This window comes from Sinohyriopsis cumingii, chromosome 4 (genome assembly GCF_028554795.1).
Source record: "Sinohyriopsis cumingii isolate HCF-2022 chromosome 4, ASM2855479v2, whole genome shotgun sequence".
Lineage (NCBI taxonomy): Eukaryota > Metazoa > Mollusca > Bivalvia > Unionida > Unionidae > Sinohyriopsis > Sinohyriopsis cumingii.
In genome coordinates, this window is record NC_142964.1 from 31,079,456 (window position 1) to 31,094,258 (window position 14,803).

The 14,803-nt window shown below is 35.8% G+C and overlaps 1 protein-coding gene across 2 annotated transcripts in view; it reads left to right on the forward strand.

Annotated features, from left to right (window-relative positions):
• Nucleotides 1-14,803, forward strand: part of LOC149800880 (uncharacterized) — a 142,861-nt gene that overhangs the window by 77,859 nt on the left and 50,199 nt on the right. For both annotated transcript variants that reach the window (XM_089954907.1, XM_089954906.1), the window contains exon 14: nt 13,418-13,543. In XM_089954907.1, coding sequence (XP_089811033.1) covers nt 13,418-13,543 — 126 coding nt within the window. The remainder of the gene's footprint in view (nt 1-13,417; nt 13,544-14,803) is intronic.

The window sequence follows — 14,803 nt, forward strand, 5'->3', positions numbered from 1 at the left end:
AAAGACTGAGTGGTACATAAGCCAAGTGATTTGGATGAATCAAGTACACGAGTTTGGTAATAATCGTAGCCAGGATAACTACACTTGAAAGAATTTTCCCATAGTCCGAGACGAAAATATGATTTATGTAAATCAGTTTGTGATGAATTAAATGTATATTGTTGAAATATTCTGGGATAAATAAAACCAGTTATCCCTCGTTTGAATGAGACGATGCAAAACCAAGAAGCGAAACAAAATGCATTAAATCTACCCTGAACAATGCTTGATAATCAAAATGCGTTAGGAAACGGCCCTCCATGAATGGCATAGTAACGAACAGTCAGACAATGGTAATTGAAAAGTCGCAGGCAACTGAGAATAAAATTTAGACATTAATTGCCCAAATTCTTGGCCATCAGTTTCAGCTTACATACTATAAAACCGTCTTGCTAATCTACAAAGATGACCAGCAGCATGTTCACCAAATGATAAGATAAACCGCAATCGATGTTCATGATTAAGAAACTTGTAACAGATCAACAAGATTATAGAAATATGGTCTTACCCATCATTAGGCATCCCGCAGCAGAGAAACGTTTTACTGCAATGTCACAATCTTTGACCGTAAAGGACACATGTTGTAAAACTAAAAGTGAGAAACGGACAAAAGACTAAGGTAAATAGTCGAGAGGAAGACATCCAAGAACAATATAGAAGCAAATTCAATAAACAAGGATTATTATATTTTTTTATTTGGGAAATTAAATTATATATATATATATATATATATATATATATATATATATATATATATATATATATATATATATATATATATATATAATACATGTAGAAGCAGGCATACACATTATATACCTGCATGCACAAATATTTTTATGTTAAATGACTAATTACTCAATAGCTATCAGTGTTGCTGTAATCTTTGCCCATGGTCCTGTAATTTGTTCAACCCTTGCCGATGAGTAGAAGTATGCAGAATATAATTCGAGCTGTTTATAAGGTTTGATTTGTTTTGTGCAACCATAACACTTGGAATGTAATTTTTAGATATATATATATATATATATATATATATATATATATATATATATATATATATATATATATATATATATATATATATATATATAGCATAGAGAATTTTGTGGAGAGCATTGTACTGAAAACTCGGAACACCTGTATCTTCAATAGCAGAAAAGGGAAGAACAATATTGATTTCCAATCTTCATGCTAGTAATATCTATATATATAGTAGTAGTAGTAGTGATATTTTCCTCCCTTGCCTCAAGGTTATTTTTTTCCAAAGGCTAAAATACGAGGGGTACTATGGTCTCAGCGTGAATGGAAAATTGACATGGGCGACGTCAAGTTATGAACATTGGGGAAATATCGGAACAGTGTTACAAGTGTCTGACTACAACTGGGGGGGGGACAATAATGGTGTTTGAGTTGACCTCAATACACGTCACTATATTCAAAAATGTTTATAGGTTGAAAAGATACACAATGCATAGACAACACAAAGACAAAAAATATTTTGGCAATAGTAGAGGAGTATATCTTTTTGAGGCAAGTGATTGGCGCTGAAAAGGGAAGCTGGGGTTTAGTTAACCAAAGACATGTAATATATGGCACATCGCACTGGCGTTCTTGTTCTCAAACTTCTTCTCACATCTGGATCATACATTAAGCCAGCCTCTCCAAATAACTTTCTCTCTGTCAAAAAGCCGTATATGTTATCTTAGTGATAGGTAACTATGATGTCACATGTATCAGATAAATCGGGTTGAATAGCATCCCCGATATGAGTGTGGAAGCCTCCATGATTGCTAACAAAGTATATGGTTTAGACTCTCGGACGGTAACATTATATGCATTTTGATTGCAAGAGCAACTGAATCCATGAGGCTAAACGCTGCTATTTATAATCTAAGGTGGATCGAAATGTATTAAAATGTTTCACCAATCCAAAGGCGCGTTATAAAATTCAGTCAGAGTACTGAGTCACTCTTCCGATCAGAAGAGAGTTGCGTGTGACGTAGTATGCAGTAGTGAATCGATGCAACATAGTCTAAGCGTGGCGGAAACTAAGAAGACGATATATTCGGGTGTGCCTGATGTGGAGACGAGAAGTGGTGGCATGGTAGATTCCAAAACCACCACGGCTATACTTTCAAAAGTTGATTTTAATTGGGATTCAGCTGATTTTCTTTCATCTTTGCAAGAATTTGTACAGACACCAGTATCTTTGCCGCCTTCTCCTTCCTTACATTGGATAAAGGATTAGAGACAGAGACAGAAAAAGGAATTAGAGAAGTTTACATCAGCACAAAGAAGCAGAACAAGCCTTTTGTCATTCAACAGCATCATCAAGAAGAGGAAATAGTAAAACGAGTGGAAGAAGAGAACATAAAGTACAACGGAGAGAAAGACGGTGACAATCAAACATTGATGGTGCTACTAGACATTTTGGCAGAGTTAAGGTATCTGAAAAAATGTCATACTTATTTTACTCAACTAAGATAATGAGACCTTCCCGTGCCAAACATTCCAACCCAGTCATCACTACCTCTAGACTGACTACCTCTAAGATGCCATTAGCAACAGCAACCCCTATCAAATCATCGACAGTTGCAGATGATGAAGTAGGACTTTGGCCAAGGTAAGGGTATAAGGCAATTAAAACTCAATGCGTCCAATTCATGTGTTTGTTAGAAACAAACATCCAACGTTGTTTCAGGCCATCCACCTCTTTAAAAAAGTGAGACCACTCAAAGATTGTCTAATCAAGTAAATCGCTTTTCCAATTGTGTTTGATAGGTGTACGTGTGTGAGTGCGTGCGTGTAGGACCTTATTATTATGAATTGAGACCAAGAGACACTTACGTTTGTGATTTGAAAGAGAGAGTATACCAGAAAACAATCAAATTTCATGTCATGTCACATCAAATCACATCACCGAGCTTTCCATTGTCTATTTGTTCTATTTGAATATCTTCACCAGCACAGTTTTTTCATCGCCACATTCTTCTTGTCTTCATTATTTGTCTTTCTGAACTGGTATAGGTTCTTCATTTTCGTAACACGTCTCTTCTTTCTTCTCTTGTTTCTTTGAGGGGTTCTCTTTTGTCTTAGGACACTCGGAAGACCAGTGTAATTTCTTCTGACAATAATAACAGGTATCTGGACTTCCGTCTCTTGTTTGGACACAGCGGTCATTCTAGAGACCAATGTTACATTCTCTTGTAGATAAAGCAATGTTCTATTCTCTTGCCGACGTAGAAAACATCGTCACTTTTATCTCTGGAAGAGGAGCGGCTCTTTGTCTTCCTTGAAGTAAACTTTTGTATGATGCCATTCAAAGCTCAAAGCTCGATCTGTGTTGGCTGTTCCCCTGTGGATGTGGTGTGGAGAACTTGCACCTAAAATGCAAATCGTCTCTTTCTGCCAAATCCTTGCCTTGTATTGTGTCATCGGTGCCGTCATCATCAATTTGAGGTTTCAACAAGGAGACAATATTATGGACAATTTTGCTCAGTGGTTGTATCGGCTACCTTCTTCCAAATCCTTTTCTGAATCATTACAGCAACAACGAGAGCCTTACACCCAACGCAAGTTACCCACAGAACAGAGGCAACATCCCTCTTTTGAAAAACGCCTTTGATCTCGAGTAACTCGCCAGAAAGGAGATCCCTCAAATTATGAATAGCTAATTTGCCATGATCATACCATGAAATAGCTCGCGGTCTGTTTAGGAATATGTTTCGATGCCAAAACGTTGTGAATCACTTTTGCGCCTGTTTTGTTTGATATTTGGATGGACAATTCAAAATAGCCCCAAATTCAAAACATATCAACAACAACGAACAATTTTACAAACATTTTCGTTAAACTGTGGAATTGAACAAAGGATTGAAGTTGATATTTGTGTTTTCTGATGTGGTGGAGTACAGCGTAGTGGAAAACACAGCCATGCCATTACTGACAGTCATTCATTTCAAAATGGATTATGCCATCGTCGCTTGCGAGGATGGTGTGTATCGCGTTTACTTTGAATTTGTAGATCCTCATTATTGCGTGTCAGTAAGTCGTATTTTGACAAGTGTCAACATTGGTATAAAAGGAAAGCTGACACAAAAGGTTCCATTCTCCAAAGGAAAAGTCAGCCATGTATCAAGTGTACCGAAGTCGCCCGACAACGAGATGCTGAAACGTGGATTGCATGCTGCTTTGAAAGATGCCACTTCCACGCAAAGAAAATAATTTCTCCAAAATGTCATCATCGACAAACAAAGAAGCCTTCTTAAGGGCAGGCAAAAATGTATTGCTTCAAACTGTAGAAGACTTTTGTCTCACTAAGAAACTCCTATAAATGCCCTTCACGCTGCTGATCATGCCATTCCTTTCTCATTCACGCCACAGCAAAGACAAGGCAGAAATAGAGGCCTGTGCTATTCCAGAGCTCATAAACACGTTGTGAGAAAGACTAAGGACAGAAGAGCAGCCAGTGAATTAGATATGTGATTACTAAAGACAAAATATGCACCGAGGTTGTTCTGAATGTTCCAAGTCAAAACTGGATGCGTTTGCTATGCCACTACCATGATGACTATGCAATAATACTAATGGGTAGAATTTCATCTTGTTTCGTTTTTTGATGACCTAAGCCCTTAACGAATTTGAAATCAAAGGACAGATTGGAGATTACATCAATCTCAATAGAAATTACGTATACTTGAAAGTCAGTGTTCTCAAAAATGCTTATGCCAGATTAGCTCCCATCAACAATTTCATGCATTCGATGTTAAGCGAAGTAAATTTTACTTGAATAACAAACTTAACAAACTGGCCAGTTGCAGCATGGATATTTACCATTATGCAAGCATACCTAGAAAATCTCTTGAATAATGGAGAAGAAACAAAGAACACCATATATGGATGCTTGCGAGGCATGGAAACCTGAAACATCGGAGAAGTTAAACGACTCAGCCATGATATAAATGGCAATCCTCACAATGTGAGGTTTTATGACCGTCAAAAGAAAATCCAACAAGGATACACTTTAGAACTGATGGATCATTTGCATTTGGACATGAAGTTGCAAGACAAGCCATCATCCAATAACCCCGACTGTACGTACACTATGTTGATGTGTTACCCTAAGTGGGAAATGACGTCAGTCACTTTGAGCAGAATGACAGCCACGTATCCGATACGACGAGTGGAATAAAAACTGTCACCATTGCCGCTGGACTCGGCGATCATCTTTTCCAAGGAGAGTTATGCAAACGTTAATTATTGTCATCGTCAGCAATGAAGCCATCAACGGAGCCATCGCTCAAAATTATTTCGAACTTAAGCACTACAAAGTGTCCAAGATAGAAGTCAGTCGAGATAGCGAGATCTTGTGTGCCAGACTTTTGAACCTAACTTTCAGCAGAAAAATTGAGATCCTATTTGTCCCTGAATGAAGCCACTTGACAGTTTAGCTACCAACAGCAGCCACAACAGTTCTTATGATGAATATGCAGAAGGTTATGCTTTGTGGGTTTTTGATTTCACTCTAGACCAAGGCAGAGATGATAAACATTTTCACCCTCTGAAATCTCCCAACTCCATGTAGAATTTAGGTTTGCAGAAGTTCATGCCAACACGGGGAACGTCATCTTGCATGCAGAATTTGACAATACTCTGGAAATCTACAGCTTGAGAGAATAGAATATAGATTATTAGAATCTATGGAAGAATACGAACAATCACTACAAACTGGTGCTGTGGAAATGTCAAAATGATCATCCCAGTCATATTCAACACGATAAATGTATGATCATGAACCAAGAAGACAAGCTGAAATGGTATACGGATGATCGTTCGGATCTCAGCTCGGAAGAGAACATTTTGGAATGTTGGTTTAAAGACTTGCATGACAATTCCTCTCCTCCTTTGAATTCTCTGAAGATTCAACACATCGGAAGTCTTTTGCCACAGGGAAAAAAAAGAAGCATTTAACTGCTTACTTGATACACATTTGTACAGATAAAGTCAGATGTGAACTGATGACTTGTTATCACCTGTGAAAGAAAACATGCATACCTGGGAAATTCATCACCTTCTGATGCACACTTTGTACACAGCTTCTTGGAATCTTGTGGAGTGTGCTAAAGATGAACTTCCTTATCGCAAACTGAAAGACATTCAAGCCTATGTCATCTACACCAAAGACAGTCATCGACCAGGAACCCATTGGGTGGCTGTCTAGTTTCCCAACAATTACACTGTGGACCATTAATATTCTTATGGATCATTGCCTTTGAAAGATGATATAATTGACTTTATAGGAAGAAATGCAAAATTGACTAGATTCCATAATGAGAGATTACAAGGAACAGATTCCATGGTGTGTGTACAATGTTGTGTATATGTTCTAAATATCAACACAGTCCTGGATATCCCTTAGAATAGTTAGTGACTTATTCTGATAGTGAATATTTTAGAAATGATGACATGATATGTGAATATTATGGTTATCGTTTGTCTTTAGCTAGGCAACGTCGTTTGCATCGATATTGCAGCAATACATCACATAACATGCAAATTAAAAATGCGTATAAAACATAGCTGAACTGAGTAAATTAAAGCATTAGGTTACATATATGACAATTTTAATTTTATTCTTGAAGTCCCATATAAACTCATGACAACAGTACATAGCATGCAAATAAAATGTTTATAAGTTTGCTTCAAAAATCGCGGGCACAAAAACTTCACTCTTAACCGTGCGAACACTACAGGTGCAAATAGTTAATACCAGTGAGGGTAATAACGTCATTAATGGTAAGTCTTGAAAGTGGCAATCAATAAGCATTAAATACCTCAGTTCGTTATATTTAAAGTTGTAAATCATATAAATGTTGTATCTAGTTTGTGTACTCATTTATAAAAATTGTAATCTAATTAGTAAATATGCAGAATATGTTTCTCGAAACAAGATTCGCGATAATCTTGTGCTGGAATTTATTACTTTTTCATTCACTGTTATTCATACCCTGTTTTATGCCATTGTCATTAACATGGTCGCAGTTTTATGAGCAAGTTTTTGAAGGTCATGTTTTTGTGCACACAGTTATGAATGTAAAGAGTATTGTAAGACTAAAACGGGCACAACACATCACAGAATATGACACATACAGAAATCCTGTCAACACGTACATGACATCACATAAGGGCGTGCATTGAATAAGAAATTTGACAACACTTATTAAAGCTGACAACGTGAAAAATTACATACACTTTTGTATATGCCAATATTATGTTTAAAATTGTTTAAACATTGCTACCATACCTATTAAATCAATGTGGCGAATTCTAAATAAAGCATTGAACATATCTGGGTGCCCCACATAGTTTCATAGAGATGACGCCATGAATATGACAATGATTTTGATGTCACTAATTTAATATTGAAACATTGTGCTAAATTAATGTCAAGTATCATTCAATAATAAGTGCATGAAATCTAATGACAACATGACATATCATTGTCATATAAGAAACTATATTCCTCTTACAGTACATGGATTGTCATGTCAAATTTCCATGTTTCTGTACAGTCACAAGGGATTCCAAAGTCCATTTTTAATGCTTGGAAAGTAATGTCATCTTGATAAGTAAATTCATATTTATGTAAAAAAAAAAATCAGTTTCCTGCCCAAAACAACATGACTTAATGCCAGTTTGCCATACAATTGTAGTCATACGAGAACCAATATCCCTGTTATAATGCATGGAAGTCAACCTAAATCTACCATATAACTGTAGAGTGATATGATAATTCAGATTCCTGTATCAATGCATGCGATCTAACACAATCTTGCCATATAATGGTACACATTTATATGAGAACCAAGATTCCGATCACAATACATTTTACTTTAAGTCAACATGCCAAATGACTTTACAAAATCATATGAGACCAACAACCTTCGACGAAGTCATAAAGCCTCCTGATTTTGACAAGGTTTCTCACGTCATTCTAACCATACTTAGCCCCATGTACATCCAGACTCCATGCCTTTAGCAAGATATCGCATATCAGATTTCAGCATATATCTAATCCCTTATGTACCCAGATTTTTTACATCTCTGACCATTCATCATGTCATATAGCCTTGTAACCATACCCATTCACAGGTGTATCCAGATTCCTTTCAGCATGGCACCGCGTATACGATTTCGACCTATACCCACTCACATGTGTACCAAGATTCTTGATATCTCGCATGCTATCTCATGTCCTATAGCCTACTAACCGTGCCCAATCTCATGCATATTCCTTACCTCTAGCATGATATCTCATAACATAGGCCCAATTCACTATACCCACTCTTTTATGTATTCAGATTCCTTGCCTTTAAATTGGTATCTCATGTGATATAGCCTTCTGTCTATACCCACTCCCTTGTGCATACAGGTTCCTGACATCTGACATATGTCATTTACTCATCTAACCATACACAGGCCCATGTATATCCATAATATTGACTTGTAGCATGGTATCACATGTCATATAACCTTCTCATCATGCTCAGTCCCATGTGTGTCTAGATTCCTTATTTCTAGTATGGTATCTCATGTCAAACAGATTTCGACCTATACCCATTCCCTTTTGTGCCCACATTATTGGCACCTCGCTTGTTGTCTCATGTCATACAGCCTTCTGACCATGACAAGTCCCATGTTTATCAAAATTCCTTATCTCTAGCAATATATATCATGTGTCATGCGTATTTATTTATATTGTGTGATTGACTTTTGTCCATGATAAATAGTTGTAGATACAGTTTTTGTATACGTGACTTGTCATTTTTGTGATTCAGGGATGTGAATTGGGTTTTTGCCCTGACTTCTGTCATGATGTCATGATTGTCAGTAGTAAACAAGATGTTTACTATAATTTGAGTTAAAGTATTAATGGAATTGTCCATCGGAAATTTGGGGTCGAGAAAATATGTCGCTTCGTAGGTCAAGGTGTATTTGCATATATAGTAGTATTTTTAACAATTATTAATTACTCTTTCATACAAGACTTGTTATCAAAGTGAGCACTTGGGTTCAGACATAAATTTAGAAGAATTATTTCAATTATTCATTCCAATCAAAAAGTGCTCATTGACATTTTGGACTAAAACACTTCTTTGAAATTAGTGAGAATTCACGCAATGACTTTTTGTACATCAGGATATTCAAGACCATTTTTGAATTCATTAAGAACATTCAATATTTTTCGACTTGTGATAGGTCATTAAGGATTATTTTAGGTTTAATTCACAATATTTTAAGTGCTTCCTAAATTTTCTATTTGTACTTAGAGAAAAAATAATCATTTGTTGATTTAACTAAACTTGTTTGGTTCGCTTCTGTCTGTTACATAGTTTAGGATACAGATTCGTAACATATGTCATAAAGCTGTTTTCGCTATATCATCTCACTTGTGTATGCTTTCTAACCATACCCAGTCCCATGTTTATCCAGATACATTCCCTATAACATTCTATCTCATGTCATATATTTTTATACTCTTACCTACTCCCTTGTGCACTGAGATTCCTGACATCTCGCATGTTCTGTCACGTCAAATAGCCTTTTCACCATTCCCAGTCCCTTGTGTATCGAGATTCCTGACATCTGGCATATTATTTCATGTCATAGAGCTTTTCTACTACATGTATTTCTTTATCCAGATTTATGACATCTGGCAGGGCATCACATTTAGTATATCTTTCTAACCATAGTTTTACCCAGTCATATGTTTATCCAAATGTATTACCTCTAACATGCCATATTGCCCTTTTCACTATATCCACTGCCTTATTTATCCACTTATTTACTGCCATCTGCCATGGTATCTCATGTCATATAACTGATAACCATACCCAACCACATGTTTATCCAGATTCCTTTCCTCTAACAAGGTATCTCATGTCATACTGTTTCCTACTTATACCCACCCCACTGTGTGCCCAGACTCAAGATATCTCGCATAGTATTTCATATCAAAAAGCCTTCGAACAATGCCCATTCCCATGTGTATCCAAATTCCTGACATATCGCATGTAATCTCGCGGCATATAGCCTTCTAGCCATACCCAGTCCAAAATGTATCCTGATACCATCCCTCTAAAATGGTATCTCGTGTCATACAGCTTTATGCATATACCCACTCCCTTATGTACCAACTCCTTTGTTCGTGGAATCTCATATCATATAGTCTGTAATAGGGTATCTAATAAGTTTAGTTTTCTACCTGTATCCAAACCATTGTGCATCACGATTCCTGACTTATGGCATAGTATATCGTGCCTTAGAGCCTTCTAACCTTAACCAGATTCATGTATCCAGATTTCTTCCCTATAACATGGAATCTCATGTCATATAACCCCTTTACCATAGCGGATCCAATGTGTATCCAGATGCCTTAACTCTAGCATGGTATCTCATTTGATATAGCTGTCTACCCATACACACGCCCTTGTGGATCCAGATTTCTGACATCTGGCATGGCATCTCAGGTCAGCAACCGATACACAGGCACTATTTGTGCCAAACCTCCATCACAAATAGCGACAAGCATCGTTGGTCTCCGCCACTAATAATGTCACAAAATAAATTTGATTTTGTGTTTGCGATGTTCATATTTTTATTCTATTTTGGCTGACGAGTAATAAAGAGTACATGTATATATTTTCCCAATTGGTTGATTGTCAAGTTCATATCAACACCTAATTATGTCAATAAGCCACGCGTATTAGAATGCGGGTGATGTCAATATAGTGTGATCCTAAAGAGTACATCTGCATGTGGATATATCACAAATGCCGTTGCCGCTGATTGGATGATAATAAAAAGTATTGTTGAAGACTAAGGCAGTTTGCAAGGAAGATATGACTTAAATATTCGGAAATGTTTTAGTGATTCAGATCCTATTGATTTGGTGCGCACATATAAACTATATAAGCGAATTAAAAGCAGACATTTATTATTCTTCAGTTATAGCCAGCTTTTATAACAGAAAGGGAAAATAATGATTTATTTATATTGGTCGTTGGACTAGCATAGTGGAAAACATCTAATGTAAAGAGACAGTACCTGTCAGATTATGTGAAATTATTCCAGGACTTGAACATTTAAATAATTTTGTCGAATTATATGAAATATTGAATGCTTTTTGTAATATTCTACTATAATAATAATAATAATAATATCTTAATATAGAATCTCAAATCATACACAAAAATTATCTATGGTGCTTATAAAAAAGACTCGTACCATCAATTATGGATAACGGTCAATCACACTAAACAAATTAAATGCCTAAAATATAATCTTGGAAACTAGCCATCACACTATGCCAATTAAATATACTTAACAAATACAAAAATGCGTTTTGTCATGTATAGTGATTAATAATCTCCTTCAAATACAACTCACAGCTCATTTTAGTGCTTTATACATTTTGCTCTATATATTTCAATATCCAAAGGTTTGTTGTTTGGTCTTGTCTAATCATTAATTAATAGTATTACTTATCTGATTAAATTCATGAAATGAAAATGTTTCAGTTTTCATTATGTATGCAGTCAATATAATTTAGATGATCTTTTGGTATATTTATGAACCCTTTAAAATCATCTATTTAATGTTCCTTGTTATACGAGATATATGGAAATCGAAGCATATTTTTAAAAATCGTGATTTAATTCCTCCTTTCATCATTCAATCAACCCAACCGTCTATCCACCCATTCGTTCACTCGAGTGATTCTTTTGTTCTCATGTATGTAGTACTACCCTCAAAACCATTTATTCTCATTGGACTATATGTATTTTTAAAAAAAATAATGTATGCTCTTCTATATTTGACCTTCCGGACCCATATCTTAACTTAATGATGGATCAATATAATTGTAATGTTATACCTTTATCTATGTATAGACTAGTACTAATATTAGTACCCTTACTCGTACCTCGTGGACAGGGTACTAACATGAGCATATACATGTTAATGGAGCAAGCCGGGTGTGATTCACACCCGGCCCTCTTTTAGCCTAATAATAACACTTTAAACATATTCCATGCATATTATCCAATAAAATGAGTAGTCCTCTTATTTAATACCAAAAGTATCGAAAATCATTGTAGAAATAGTTGTAAAATCTCGTTTACCTTTTTTAGCCGATATTTTCGTTTAGATCATCCGCCATATTATTTCAAATAATGATTACTTCCGTTCTCAGCCTCGCTTGTTTGTGTGCCATATAAGGACATTGAAGCCTTATTTGGAAATGTAAACAAATCGTAGTAAACATTTGGCGCCGTTTGGGTCAGAAATGTATTGCATCAAAAGTAAATACTGCTTATCAGCAACTTTCATATTTCAACCAAGAAACGATTATTCTAACTTGATTGATAATAATATGGCGTAGAATATTCAAAATATTGTCTGGCAAGCCTTACGTAGAAAAGGGGTCACGGCGAGAGTCTCGCGTTATCTGTCATGGCGGACAGGATAAGGTTAGAGTAATCATGCCAATTTATTTTATCGTGTAAGGGCTTAATAAATTCAAAATAAGCCAAACTTCATTCACAACATGATTATACTTATGTAGTTGATTTCTACACTGTTTGTTTTTCTGACTTTAGTGATGATTTTTTTGCTCCATTACATGATATGGGATCAGTTCGTAGCCTCAACCACAACAAATCAAGTTGAGGCTACGACATCGTAGCTATGTATAGACATGATTAGTGTGTTATAACATGCTTGAATATTAGCTTAGTTTTCCTTTCTTTGTCATGCAATGTTCACAAATGACTGATTTGTATGTTCTTTAGAATGAAAATAAAGAATGCGTGCATATGTACATGCTTGCGTTCATAATATCTGAAATCATAAATGTTCCAACTTCGAATATTTTCATGCTTTCGTAAGTTGTTGATCATTTTCACAATATATCAGTCACTCAATATATAAATGTTTTTTTTCTCACGGAATGGTTCACCATTTTAATGCAAAATAAAACGTTGAAAAGTCTCAATGGCTATCACCATACAAGTAGCAGGAACGATTGTTCTTTGAAAAGCAAAGCTATTTCAATAACGGAACATACAAAGCCATTATTACTTAATTTATGTCGTTTCTAAATTCCTACAGGTTAGATTTCTGTTCGCATATATCAACAATCAAACATAATTTGCGTTTTTGGGTTATTATCAGTACATAAACGTTGATATGATTACCTTGATAGTACGTGAATCTCATGAAGTTCACAAAATTTATATTAATATAATGAAATAGAATGCATCAGAAGTTCTATCTTGAAAAAATTAAGTTCAGCTGTGTTTTGTATATTATTTAGATCCTTGTTCCATATTTAAAAGAATGAAAAATGATGACATACTGAAGACACTGAAGCCCGGAGATTTGATCGAGTTTATAGAAAACTCCTGGAATCACTGGGGAATATACATTGGAGACAAAAATGGTAATGTAATCAAACATGTTTGTTTATTGTTGCGTAGGAAAGTTGTGATTTTTTGGATGAAATATATTTAAAACGGAGACTAGTTATTTTCAACCTAATTTGTTGCAAAATTAAAAAAATCTCGCGAAACCAGTTTATTCACTGGTATTCCTTGTATTTACTGAAACCTTTTATATGGATTGCATTAATCAAAAGCATCAAGATAGTATATGCTACTTGTTGAGAAACAACGAAATCCTCTGAGCCCGTTTTTATAGACATGTCACTGACAATGCCAAAATTGACCAATATAAAACTAATATAGATTCGATATGTTAGGCACAATATTCAACTGTTCATGATATATCAGGCCTTAATTTGTCACTTAACCTATCATGGTCTCTAGATGCACACATACACGCGCATGAGAGTGCGTGCACCTAAAAATTAGAGATGAATTAAAAGCACTCCAGATTAAAGAACTGTATGCAAGTTTTATTAAACCTGGTTGGGGATGCTGCCAAGGAGATTAAATGTCAAAATCGTGTTCGAAATGGACACCTTATCCCCCATATCAACAAGGTAGAAAACCTCTTTTCTTTCATTCACGAACAGCTTTGTAAATTTTCACCTATCTTGGTCTGGTTATCACTTAGACCATGATCTTACAAATCTCTCTTTTTCACTGGAACCAGGTGGAAAAATTAACTTCAATTTCTTCTCAGAAACGGCCCCATTTGTAAGATGAAACGAAGGAAAATTCTTTCTTTCATTATAATGTATCACAATTATCACTAGGAATATTTTCATGGTGCTGGTGTGACTTTCATAGCAACCAGGTGAACATTTATGTTCTGCTTCTTTTCCATAACAGCTGAGCAAAGTTTTATTAATCAAGGGAGAAGAGGCCCACAGGCTGTGCTCAGCAAAACTCTACTTAGTTTGGTCTCCTTTCAAGGGTGTGGCTGCCGTACCATCTCAGTTTACTCTAATTTTCGCATCTACTTCCGACACTTCTGGTCCAATATATCAGGAATATTCCGTTTGCCTCTGGTTGGGAATATACTGGCTGGCACAAATTCCATGTTTGGCACAAAGTGGTATATAGGACATGGTCCATCAAAATTGTCCTCGGCACGGTTTACCTATTATTGTGTGGCTACTATAACAACATGACTTAAACCTATTTTTGGCCTCCATGTCAGACAGTTGTGCACTGAAAACATTTTAGGAATGTCCCTTCTGCAGCAGCTGGTGAGCATCCTGGCCTGAAGGAGCATC